Below are 13,485 nucleotides of genomic sequence, written 5' to 3'. Positions count from 1 at the left end.
ATACCCTCACCAGTAAATCCTTTCTTCTTTCTTAAATTATTGAAATTAATATACTTATAAATAGTTATAAAGTATCATTTAAGAAAATTATAACTAATGTAAAAATTTTAAAATGGAATAATTTATTCCCATTTAAAATGAATTATGTATATAAAATTTATTTATATATATATAATTTTAAATTAATGGAATAAAATATTTTATTAATTAAAAAAATAAATTTTATATTTTTTGTTTTATTTATTTTAAAAAAATTATTAACTCAATTAAATATGTTTTTTTTGTTTTTGAGAGCCAAAACTGTTTTTCACAATTTAGTTCCCAAATATATATATTTTTTTTTAAATACAAAACCTATTCTTAAAAATTATTCTCAAAAATTATTTTCTTTTAACAATTTTCAAAAACATCAATCCATCATACCCACAAGGTCATGATTTTCCACATTGCCCAAAAGCTTTCACCCATCATTGAAGTGACTTAACGTGGATCCACGAAGAAAAATGAGCACAGGCGTGTGGACATTTAAACGCAAGTGAGCTCAATGATTACGCAAAGGCAGTGTACGATAATTGATAAATACCGAAATTGAGCAAAGTTACAAACATTGCAGACGCAGTACTCCATTGTTTTCCATTTTTTTATTTTCCTTGTTCTATGGCAAAGTCATTTTAGGGCATGGTCATGTCAAGCGAGGTGCCAATTGCTTTGCGGCCACTTGGCACATACTTATATCGTTTTTGAAAATGGCGTGTCCAAGGAAAAGGCCTCCTCCAATATTAATTAATGTATCGTTTTCTTTAATTAGGATTAATTTGAGGGACCAGGTATTTTTGTACTTACTTTTGGGTAATGGATGAACTGATAAAGGAGTTTATTAGAGCAGAGTTGTTGATAAATTAATCTCAACAACATCACTACTACAAAACGAGGCAAAAAAGGGAAAGGAAAGGAAAGAAAACAGAGCAGATGATGATCCCGGGGCACATTCAAAACAAGTGCCAAGCTCCTACAGGGCCACAAATTCGTCACACATCCTCACCACTATTATACACCTAAATGTACAACTCATATAATGCAGAGCCTGTCGGACCATATGGATTGAAATGCATTACCCCATTACATGTGGGAACTGCTCTTGAAAGACCCTAGAGCTTTAACAGCTCCAGCTCTCAATATGAACTGGTGATAGAATGCTGCAATGGCTGCACCAATGAAGGGTCCAGCCCAAAATACCCACTGCAAGCATGGACACGATTTTAACATCAGCTTTATATCGTGGCATCAAACGGAACAAAATGGAGTACTGAAACTGAGAGTGTGAGTGAGCAGAGCACTTACATGGTCACTCCAGGCTTTGGGTTGGTTGTAGATGACAGCAGCTCCGAGACTTCGAGCCGGGTTGATTCCGGTACCGGTGATGGGGATCGTGGCTAAGTGAACCATGAACACAGCAAATCCAATGGGGAGTGGTGCCAAAACCTTCATTTCAAACGAAAGGAACACGATTAATCACCAACAAATTGCAGAAATTACATATATTAAGTTTCACGATCTGAAGTTCAGCCTAATTATCCAACATGCTGCAAACTTACAGGCACATGGGAATCTCTTGCATTTCTTTTGGGATCAGTAGCAGAGAAGACGGTGTAGACAAGAACGAAGGTGCCAATAATCTCAGCAGCCAACCCCGTTCCTATACTGTATCCAGAGGCGAGCTCATTGGCGCCACCACCGTATCTGATGTAGTAAATATCCTGGAATAGCTTGACCAGGCCACAGCCGCAGATGGCTCCCCCGCACTGGGCCACCATGTACATCACGGCTCGGACCAGCGACACCTTTCTAGCCAGGAATAGCCCGAACGTCACTGCAGGATTAATATGCCCTCCTGCGCGTTGTAGCGTGAACATCCGCAATATGTTAAAAGAATGATGATCATTGTGGTTGAAAAAATGCTACTTGAATTTCATATTTTTCTTTGCTTTCCTGTTAACCAAACAGAGAGAGAAAGAGAGAGCTCACCAGAGATGCCGGCGGTGCAGTAAACAAGGATGAAGATCATGCCACCAAAGGCCCAAGCAATGCCAAGAATACCAACCCCGTTGCATTCATTTCCGTGATGGTAGGGATCAGTCTGGTTCTTGTACCCAATCACCGTCAACACAGTAACGTAGAGGAACAAAAGGGTGGCCACGAACTCGGCAATGATGGCCCTGTAAAAGGACCAGGACCCCAATTCCTCAGGGTCGACCAGTGGCGCCGGTGGTGGGTCGTGGTAGTCCTTCAATGTGAGGTCTCCGTGCCCTGCAACCTCAATGTCCTTGGCCATAGCAACCCACCTCTTCTAGTGAGGGAAACACAGAGAGATGTGTTTTCTAGCTTCTCAGTGAGCTTGAGCAAGAGTGAGAGAAATGTTGGGATGAGAACAAATGCCGAGAAGTGGGGTTGTATTTATACGAAGATGGAAAACAGTGTGTAGTTAGTGGCTTGATATAATTATTTAATTGCGGACCCTTCTCATTAATTAGGGTATCCTTGGCTTTCAATGACCCCACCTTTTTCCACCACCCCCACCAACTCTCCGTTGATCAGGTTCATAACTTTTGGGGAGACTCTCATCTTCTTCTTCTTTACACTTCATTTCACTGTAACATTGCGCATGCTCCACGCACTTCACGCATAAATAGTAATCTACTTTTTCTGCCACCACTTCTTTTGCTTCAACTTTACTTTTGTTTTAATTCCTAGATGGGTTAGGTATTTCAAAATCTACCAAGACAACGCTAAGTTTTTCTTTTTCCTTTTCAAAGAAACCCACTACCTGCAATCACTTTAATGGTTCCAAAAGAATGATTTATTTTAGAATGTTTTCCTTTCCTTGGATTTTCCACTTGGTTAATTATTATTATTATTATTTATTAAAGTTTTTTTTACAAATAATAAACTAATTATATAAGTTACCCTCTATAAAATAATTTATAAATGTATTTACTAATTACTACAACGTAGAATTTCCTTGATGCCTCTCCCATCAACCCGTGCATAAAAGCGGGGTGCAAATTGCCTTGATATGGTTTTGGGGGGTCCACAGTACGACACGTGGCCCAATGGTGGGCTGGACTCAGGAACAAGCCAAATCGGTTGAATATTTACTATTTAGTCCGCATCGACCGACCATCACATTCCATTCACCACCACCGTCCATCTACCTCACGCCATCTCTTCTTTATTCTGCCCCACTCACTCAAACCGTGCCACGTATCACCGCCCCCCACTCTCCAATCATTGTTTCCTAAGTTTAGCTTCATCAACTGCTGTGCTAATCATCCATTCAATTCCTAATTCAAAACTTGTGGCTGTTAGGTTGCCACGTGTAATGCACTCTGGGTGAGCCGGTTTTGGATTGTAATGATTGATGAGATGAGCGGTGGGCCGTCCACTACTCAGTCTAGTCCCGCGTGCCCGTATGGTACGCTCGCATACAGAGTAGCACTCGTACTGATGCAGTGAATGGGGTTGGGAATTGCCTGGAAACTTCCAAATCCACGTGCCAAAAGTAAGACAAGAAGTTTCGCGGGTGGTGCCGACAGTGCTGACCCTTTCAAAAAAAAAAAAATTGAAATTTAAAATTCATTTTAAATGATAATTTTAATACGATATAAATGCATTAAAATTATTTTATATAAAAACGTTGTTTCAATCGTCATAAATCTGAAATTATTTCCATAATTATCATTTTTTACAAATAGATTTTTCAGTAAGTGAAGAAAGTATAAAAAAATCCCTCACTCGGGGATTTGACAAACTGCATTTGTGGTCATAATAGTTGAAAAGATTTAAGAACATGGCATTGGAGCAGTTTTCTTGGCATGGTTTGGGGGCATGTGCCTAAGAATCTAAGTCCCCAAATCTTACCCTTTTAGATGGGATTCAAAGGCCCAACCAAATGATGAGATCAACTTCCAATTCATTGGACCAACTTTTTCGACCTTTTCGGATTTTTATGAATCGGGGATTTGCTAAAAGCTATAAACCTACAAAAATTAATTAAAAACTTGCAAGATTTTCATCATGACATCTTGACCTCTCTCGTACCAATATAAAGAAAGGGAAAGAAACAACATAAATATTGAATTGAAACTTTCAAAAATGCGTGTGTGAAGAGATAAAATAAACCATAGTGGGCAAACCGACGGTACGCTTTCGGCACTAATAAAACAAAGTTGACATATATACACCAACAATCGAGTAGTTCATATAAATGATAAATCACACACTTGTATATATAAATATATATTTTTTCTCTCTCTTGGAAAGACGTCAAAATTTACATGGGAGAAGAAAAAGAGAGAGAGAATTTACAAATGCACACTAACACTCTACATCTCTTTTTCTCGAACAAAACCCCTCCCCAGCCCCCCCGGTTACCATCCAAAGAAGCAATTAGGAATCGTCGTCATAGTCCTCAGCTCTCTCTTCAGTGATGGTCTCCAATCCGGGAGAATTGGAGGTCTTATGTGGGGATATGATGGGGGCTGGAGCCACCTCAATCCACGAATCCAATTTTCTATTCTCTTTAGCCATTGTGGGTGTCTGTAGGAATTTCATAGAGTGATGACAGGGAGCGAAAGTGAAGTTTGGGATCAAACCCGTGACCTGCAGGCCTCAACGCAGAACGCTAAACACTTAAAGCAGCGGGCTCGAATCCTCTGGGGATGGTGGTGGTGGCTGTCTCTCTTAACCTCCTGCTGCGAGGGAAGAAAAGAGAGGTGTTTGTTGTGATATTTTCTTAGAAGGGGCTTTTCAGAGAATGAGAGATGGGTTGAGAGAGATGTGGGTGTAGGAGGAGTTTATATAGGAGAGCGGGGATGAAGGAAGGATGCTAGAAATATCAAAGAAGGAAGGTGTATTGGTTATGAGTGAGTGCAAGTGGATGGTGCTGAGCAAGTCCATGTGGTCAATCCAAAACGAATCCAACTTAATTTCTTTAAAACGTGAGGCTATGCAAGATAAACCCTCCCATTATTCCTGGAAATGAGGACGAAACCAAGGTGAATTGACGGTATTGAGGGAGTCCATGTGGTCAATGCAACTTCCTTTTCAGTCCATGGATATTTACTATCCTGCCTTTAGAGATATTATTTGTATTGGATCTACTTATCCAGTGTGATTTCCAAAGGTGGAATTGATGAATAATGTTGCTTGCAGGCTAAAAAAGTAAACCCATGTGAGATATTTGTGATAGAATAAATGTGGACCGACAATATATTAAACATTGTACAGGATTAATCTATCTTTTCGCATGCAATTTATGATTTAATCTTGAGTATGGGCCACCTAATGTGTAGAGCCCAATGCCATCACGGACTTTAGATGATGGGCCTAAGGCCCGTGAGGTCCAATAACCAATGGGTATGGTCCCTAAGGCAGGAGGGTATAAAAGGGCTTTGGCTTGTGTCTTTTGTAATAATCACATCCATTTGAAAAGAACTGAACCGCTCTCTCTCTCCCGCTCCCATTGCCTGAGAGAATACAGTGAAAGAGGTGGTGCCCTCCATTGCTCTTAGAAGATCCATACCGTCTTCATCAAAAGCGTCAAAAATGGATTCAGGTTGGTTCCTATCTAAAGATTAATTGTTGAATATATTCTATATGTGTGTTTTGGTGTTAATGGAGAAGACATGAAATTTTGTTAACAATTGGTATCAGAGCACTGGTTCCATTTTCACCAAAACCCACATTTTAGATCTTCCTTTTCTCGTTGGGAATTAATCTAAATACATTTGAGAACAAATGGGTATTGATACTTGCAATCGGGTTAGGAATTAAAAAAATAAAAATAAAAAATTCTGGCGGTGCCGTTTTGGTGCCGCTGAGGCACCATTTCAGGCGCTATTTGCAGCGCGCTTTGGGCGATTGGAAGGCGCCATCCCAGGCGCCACAGGAGGCGCCGTTCTGGAGGTAGTGGAGACACCGTCCCAGCGGCGTTCATACGCCATTAAGACGTTGTTATGCAGTGCTCTTCAAGGCGCCTCTCCAAGCGCCGTGACGACGCCATTGCAGGCACCATTTAAAGAGCCTCTTCAGGGCGCCATCTCCGGCGCGGTTCAGGGCGCCATCTCCGGCGCGGTTCAGGGCGCCATCTCCGGCGCGGTTCAGGGCGCTGCTTTAGGCGTCGTTTCTGACGCCGTTAAGGCACCAACGGAGGCGCCGTTATGGCGTCATTGCAGCGCCGTTATGGCGTCATTGCAGCGCCGTTTAAGCACTTCAGGCGCTGGTGGTGCGCCATTCAGGCGCGCTGCAGGGGTGGCCTCTGACGCCGTTCCGGGGTCGTACTCTGAGGCTCCACTTCCGGCATCGTCTCCAGCGCCATTTAGGGCGCACTGCTGTTGGAGGCCAACGCCATGAATGGCGTTTTTGTAAAAAAAAAAAAAAAAAAAAAGAGGACACCAGTGGGTCTCGAACCCACAGCCACAAGGTTTTCAACCTTGTGCTTGACCAACTAGGCTATGAGACTCTTTATGTTTTTTTTTTTTTTTTGAATTTTATACTATTATATAACTATAGTTTTGATGAATTTTTGTATTCTTTTTCTAGAATTTATTATTTCTTGTTGCGTTTATGTTTAATGCTTCAAATTGAATAGATTATCTATATATTTGTTGCCAAAGTGACTTATATTACACAATTTTATTCATTTTGAAGTATGAAACATGGTATTATTGTATAAAATAATTAGCCCAAAGGAAGATTATTTTTTATATGATAATAAATAAAGAAATCATAAATATATGACATATAATGTTTATCTTGCATTCGATATGTTAGTCCAAAGACAAACATATTGTTTTTCGGTTTTATTGTCAATATTTATGAATTAATTTTGTATAAGGATATCAATTACAAGTTAATATTTTTGTCCAAAGACTGAATATTAATGTTTGTGCTAGGTATCTTGTATGATGTATATTTATTCATGTATGTATGATGCTTATGTGACTAATTGTGAGCTTTATTATTATGAATTCAGCATCTTCTATATCTGCAAATGTGAATAACATTCCTGTGCTTAATGGCACAAACTTCAAGAAATGGAAAGAGCACGTTATAATTGTGCTCGGGTGCATGGATTTAGACTTTGCATTAAGGGAGGATCGCCCTTCAGATCTTACTAGTGCCAGCACTGCTGAGCAAAGGTCTACTATGGAAAAATGGGAGCGATCCAATCGCATGAGTCTAATGATTATGAAGCACTCAATTCCAGAAGCAATAAGGGGTGCAATACCTGAGGAAACCCAAGCCAAGGCATTCTTGGACCAAATAGCAAACCGATTCGCTGCAAACGAAAAGGTTGAGACAAGCACTATTCTTAGTAAGCTTGTCTCTATGCGGTATAAAGGGAAAGAGAATATCAGGGAGTACATTATGGAAATGTCTAATCTTGTGACGAGACTCAAGGCACTAAAGTTAGAGTTGTCGGAAGACATACTCGTGCACTTGGTCTTGATCTCTCTGCCTACACAATTCAGTCCATTCAAAATCAGTTACAATACACAAAAGGAAAAATGGACTTTGAATGAGCTTATTGCTCAATGTGTGCAAGAGGAAGAGAGATTGAAGCAAGAAAAGATAGAAAGTGCTCACTTGGCTTCCACATCTCAGGGATTTGGTACCAACAAGAAAAGAAAGAGGGACAATAAAGGAAAACAAACTGCAGTTTCTGGGACATCAAAGCAAAAGGAGCAAAAGAAACAAGATAAGGAGATCACTTGTTTCTTTTGCAAGAAGGCTGGTCATATGAAGAAGACATGTACCAAATACGCTGCTTGGCGTGAAAAGAAAGGTACACTTCTCAACTTTGTTTGTTCATAAATTAATTTAGCTATAGTGCCTACTGACACTTGGTGGATAGATACGGGTGCAACTACTCACATAAGTGTCACTATGCAGGGTTGCCTAAGGAGCCGAATGCCAACTGATGGTGAAAGATACATCTATGTGGGAAATGGCAACAAGGCTGCAGTCAAGGCTATTGGTCTTTTCAGATTACAGTTAGACTCTGGATGTACATTGGATTTGGAAGAGACTTTTGTAGTACCGTCGTTTAGACGGAATTTAATTTCTGTTTCATGTTTGGACAAATTTGGATATTGTTGTTCATTTGGAAATGGAATGGTTAGTCTTTATCTAAATTCAAATATTATTGGTATAGGTAGTCTAACAGACAAACTATATAAATTGAACATAAAGGTCACTAATGGAAATGAAACCTTGCATTCAAGTAATTATGGCATTAAGCGAAAATTAATGAATGAGAATTCATCAATGTTATGGCACAAGCGTTTGGGTCATATTTCAAATCAACGAATTCAAAGGCTTGTGTCAGAAGGAATTCTTGATCCACTTGATTTCTCAGACTTTCAAGTCTGTATAGAGTGCATTAAGGGAAAACAAACAAATATGAGGAAAAAGAATGCTAATAGGTGTAGTGACGTCTTGGAATTGATACATACAGACATTTGTGGTCCATTTCCTACCCCTTCTTGGAATGGACAACAATATTTTATCACTTTCATTGACGATTACTCGCGTTATGGCTATCTTTATTTGATTCATGAAAAGTCTCAGTCATTGGATGTTTTCAAGAATTTCAAAGCTGAAGTTGAGAACCAACTAAGTAAGAAAATAAAAGCCGTCAGATCTGACCGTGGAGGTGAATACTATGGTAGATATGACGGATCAGGTGAACAACGTCCAGGGCCATTCGCCAAATATTTGATGGAGTGTGGTATCGTTCCTCAGTACACCATGCCAGGGACTCCAAGCCAAAATGGTGTAGCAGAGAGACGAAACCGTACTCTTAAGGATATGGTAAGAAGTATGATCAGTCATTCCACCTTACCAGAATCACTTTGGGGCGAAGCCATTAAAACTGCAGTTTATATTTTGAATAGAGTACCAAGCAAAGCAGTAGCCAAAACCCCATATGAGTTATGGACTAGCAAGAAACCTAGTATTAGGCACTTGCATGTCTGGGGTTGTCCAGCTGAAGCTAGGCCTTACAAGCCAAATGAAAAGAAATTGGACTCCAGAACAGTGAGCTGCTACTTTGTAGGGTATTCTGAAAGGTCAAGAGGTTTCAAATTTTATGATCCCTCAACTAGATCCTTCTTTGAAACGGGCAATGCTAAGTTCATTGAGGATGTTGAGTTAAGTGGGAGAGAGCCATTAAGAAAGGTGGTCTTTGAAGAGGAATTTGTTAATATTCCTATTATTACGACTGGACATGGTCATATTATGTTTAATGACACTATTTAGAATGTACAGTCGATAACAGGGATTCAAGACACACCTGAGATTCCTCCTACTCAAGTTATAGAACCGATTCAAGTTCATCAAGAGGTAACTCAACAACCTCAAGAACCTCATGTACAAGTGCCACTAAGGAGATCCACTAGAGAAAGGAGAAGTACAATTTCAGATGATTATGTTGTATATCTCCAAGAACATGAGTTTGACATGGGTCTGGAAGACGATCCAATTTCAGTAAGTCAAGTCAAACAAAGTTCTAATTCTGAAAAATGGATAGAAGCCATGAAGGATGAGATGAAATCAATGAAAGACAATGGTGTTTGGGACCTAGTAGAGTTGCCTAAAGGTGTAAAACCGATTGGTTGTAAATGGATTTTTAAAACCAAGCGGGATTCAAAAGGCAATATTGTTAGGTATAAGGCACGCTTAGTTGCAAAAGGTTTCACTCAAAAGGAAGGCATTGATTATAAGGAGACATTTTCACCAGTTTCATCAAAGGACTCCTTTAGAATCATCATGGCACTTGTAGCTCATTATGATTTAGAGCTACATCAAATGGACGTTAAAACTGCGTTTCTTAATGGCAACATTGATGAGACAATATACATGGTGCAACCGGAGAACTTTGAGTCTAAAGATTCAAAGCAACTTGTATGCAGATTAAAAAGGTCCATATATGGTTTAAAGCAAGCATCCCGACAATGGTACCGAAAGTTTGATCAAGTGATTACTTCATTTGGTTTTAAAGAGAACACTGTTGATCAATGCATATACCTTAAGTTCAGTGGGAGCAAATTCATTATCTTGGTGTTATATGTTGATGATATTCTACTTGCAAGCAGTGATGTGGGACTTTTGCATGAAACCAAGCGATTTCTGTCTAGTAAATTTGACATGAAGGATCTTGGTAATGCATCTTTTGTGCTGGGTATACAGATCCATAGGGATCGTTCAAGAGGTATACTTGGGTTATCACAAAAGGCCTACATCGATAAGGTGTTGAGTAGATTTGGCATGAGCAATTGTGCACCAGGAGACACGCCTGTAGCAAAAGGCGATAAGTTTAGTTTGCACCAATGTCCGAAAAATGAACTTGAGAAGAAAGATATGGAGAGATTTCCCTATGCCTCGGCAGTAGGAAGTCTCATGTATGCACAAGTTTGTACGCGTCCGGATATTGCGTACATTGTTGGAATGTTAGGCAGATATTTAAGTAACCCAGGTATGGATCATTGGAAAAAGGCAAAACGGGTTATGCGGTATTTACAAAGAACTAAAGATTACATGCTCACATACCGTAGATCAAGTCACTTAGAGATCGTGGGATATTCGGATTCCGATTTCGCGGGATGTCTTGATAGTAGGAGATCCACTTCAGGCTACATCTTCATGTTAGCTGGAGGAGCAGTTTCATGGAAAAGTGTTAAACAAACACTTGTTGCTTCTTCCACCATGGAGGCAGAATTCATAGCCTGTTACGAAGCATCAAACCATGGGATATGGCTGCGGAATTTTGTCACTCAGTTACGAATAGTTGATGGGATTGAGAAACCATTGAGAATCAACTGTGATAATAAGGCCGCAGAATTATATTCTAAGAACAACCGAAGTTCGTCAAGGTCCAAACACATTGACATCAAGTTCTTGGTTGTGAAAGAGAGAGTTCAGAGTCTTCAAGTATCGATTGAACACATAAGTACAAACTCCATGATTGCTGATCCACTCACTAAGGGTTTGCCACCCAAAGTATATCATGAGCACGTCACACATATGGGTGTTGTACACATTGATGATGTGTCAGAATAGTGGGAGTTTGTATTTAGATTTTGTGTTTATTCTCTTGATGTGATATTATGTTGTGTTATTTGTACAGACCTTGATTTTAAAGACTATTGTAGTTGAACACTCTGAATTGAAATGATGACTTTCAGAAGCAGTTTAGCATCAAGTGTTGAAAGTGTTATTTGACTATCTTTTAGTCATAAAATAGGACCAATTGGAAATAGACATATTAAAGATCATATTCTATGTAATTTCCATGCTACACATCCATACTTGATCCATGTTGCTAATTTGGTTAATGTTGTGATTGATGATAGGTCAAGTTATAATTATGATTAACGAAGGCCGCTTTAATCCTATGTTAGCATAATTAGTAGACCGGATTGTTTAAGGATATTTTGAATAAGATAGCAAAGATGAGCTCAATAAAGTACTATCATGAACATTGTCTGTAATATATATGTGGTCCAAGTGGGAGATTGATAGAATAAATGTGGACCGACAATATATTAAACATTGTCCAGGATTAATCTATCTTTTCGCATGCAATTTATGATTTAATCTTGAGTATGGGCCACCTAATGTGTAGAGCCCAATGCCATCACGGACTTTAGATGATGGGCCTAAGGCCCGTGAGGCCCAATAACCAATGGGTATGGTCCCTAAGGCAGGAGGGTATAAAAGGGCTTTGGCTTGTGTCTTTTGTAATAATCACATCCATTTGAAAAGAACTGAACCGCTCTCTCTCTCCCGCTCCCATTGCCTGAGAGAATACAGTGAAAGAGGTGGTGCCCTCCATTGCTCTTAGAAGATCCATACCGTCTTCATCAAAAGCGTCAAAAATGGATTCAGGTTGGTTCCTATCTAAAGATTAATTGTTGAATATATTCTATATGTGTGTTTTGGTGTTAATGGAGAAGACATGAAATTTTGTTAACAATTTGAACTTAGTTAACCCTACAACCAGCATACTACTTTGGATCAACTTCAACTAATCCCATTCTTTGGGCTCCGTTCCTCCACCTCCACAACTTCTCACGACAAAAGGGACCACAACCCCATTTGCTGGGAACAATGAAGTCTAGAATTAATTGGAGTCCTCTGAGCGAATTGTCAAGTTAATTTTCTCCCCAGGCTCCATCTAGGGAACATAGTAATAGGGATGAACCTGCAGGCTGCATCCCAAGAGACCAAATTGACCAAGTAGAGGTTATTATGAACCTAGGGAGTAGTGTGGCGGTGGAGAGAGCCAATATCCGTGGGGGGTTCTGTTACAAACCTACAACAAGCCTAAGCTGGAAAGCCTGGAACATATTCCGAAAGAAGTACTAGAACAGTAATCAACATGTATGATGCCTACAATTTGATCATTCAAAGATAAATTTGGTTGGCACACCTTTTACAAAACGCCTTTACCATAAAAGGTATTTTTGAAGCAAAATCATTGATTTGACAAAAATTTTAAAACATTTTTAAAGAATTTAAAAAATCACTTATCATTTCTTAAAAACAATTTTAAAAAAGATATTTATACAAAACATATTTTACTAAAAACATCTTTAAACACACTTTTAATTTGCATTTAAAAATATTTTTTCTAAAGTATTTTTACTAAAAACATTTTTTTTATAAATACTTTTAAAAGAATCGTTTATAAAATATTTTTAAGAAAAAAAACATATTATAAATAATTTTTCAATTTTTTTTAAAAAAAGATTTTAAACTTTTTACAAATCCCTTGTTTTTTAAGACAGTAGTGCTTTATTTCGAATATAAAAATGTTTTTGAGGGAATTCAAATCAAGAGCTTGTTTAATAATTGTTTTAAAAAATAATTTTTTTTATTTTTATAAAACAAGTCTAGTTAAAAACATAAAATATTTTTAACCTATTTTTAAATATGCTTTAAAAATATTTTTTATATTTAATGTTTTATTTTTAATCATTTTACATATTTATATAATTATTTTTAAAAAAAAAAAAAAAATGAAAACGATAAAAATAATTAAAAGATGTTATTTGAAATTTTTTTTGTCCTTTTTTTAAAATAAAAAACTATTCTCAATAAAACTCTCTGGATCACCGTTTTCATAAAAAGTCAGTGGTAGAATGTCAAAGTAGTCTGCAAAAGACGGGAGATTCTTACATCGTTATATGGGCTAAGACCCAGCCCAAGCCCAGACGATGGAGAACGTTAAGCCTACAAGCCTACTTTCTCCGTTTTGGTGGACAGCTTCCCCTTTCTGGGGGGTTTAAGTGGGCCCCCCACTCGTCAGACCATGACATTGGATTTAGGCAAGCACAGAATTCAAACTAACAAAGAAAATCCTCTCAGAGGCAGGATACACACACGAGTTATGAATTTCCACTAGAATTTTTAAAATGTTAG

The 13,485-nt window shown here is 38.5% G+C and overlaps 2 protein-coding genes across 2 annotated transcripts; one reads left to right on the top strand and one right to left on the bottom strand.

Annotated features, from left to right (window-relative positions):
• Positions 1 to 857: 857 nt before the first annotated feature.
• PIP2;3 (aquaporin-like) lies at positions 858 to 2,410 on the bottom strand. Its single transcript, NM_001281129.1, is given in 4 exon segments — positions 858 to 1,239; positions 1,342 to 1,482; positions 1,596 to 1,891; positions 2,026 to 2,410. Coding segments are annotated over 4 exon segments (864 nt in total). The 5' UTR covers positions 2,333 to 2,410; the 3' UTR covers positions 858 to 1,119.
• Positions 2,411 to 6,906: 4,496 nt separating this feature from the next.
• On the top strand, positions 6,907 to 8,193 carry LOC132254171 (uncharacterized). Its single transcript, XM_059739027.1, has 2 exons — positions 6,907 to 7,846; positions 7,954 to 8,193. The coding sequence occupies exons 1-2, from the start codon at positions 7,024 to 7,026 to the stop codon at positions 7,980 to 7,982; spliced, it is 852 nt and encodes a 283-aa protein (XP_059595010.1). The 5' UTR covers positions 6,907 to 7,023; the 3' UTR covers positions 7,983 to 8,193.
• Positions 8,194 to 13,485: the final 5,292 nt, after the last annotated feature.

This window comes from Vitis vinifera, chromosome 8 (assembly GCF_030704535.1).
Source record: "Vitis vinifera cultivar Pinot Noir 40024 chromosome 8, ASM3070453v1".
NCBI lineage: Eukaryota > Viridiplantae > Streptophyta > Magnoliopsida > Vitales > Vitaceae > Vitis > Vitis vinifera.
Note: the sequence above shows the minus strand (reverse complement) of the source record. Positions and strands in the feature narration are given on the sequence as shown.

Bases quoted from the DNA above. Each gene is read 5' to 3' on its own strand.
- LOC132254171 (XM_059739027.1), top strand. From the start codon at position 7,024: ATGAATTCAGCATCTTCTATATCTGCAAATGTGAATAACATTCCTGTG. The intron at 7,847-7,953 runs GTACACTTCTCA...GTCACTATGCAG, and splicing joins TGCTTGGCGTGAAAAGAAAG to GGTTGCCTAAGGAGCCGAAT.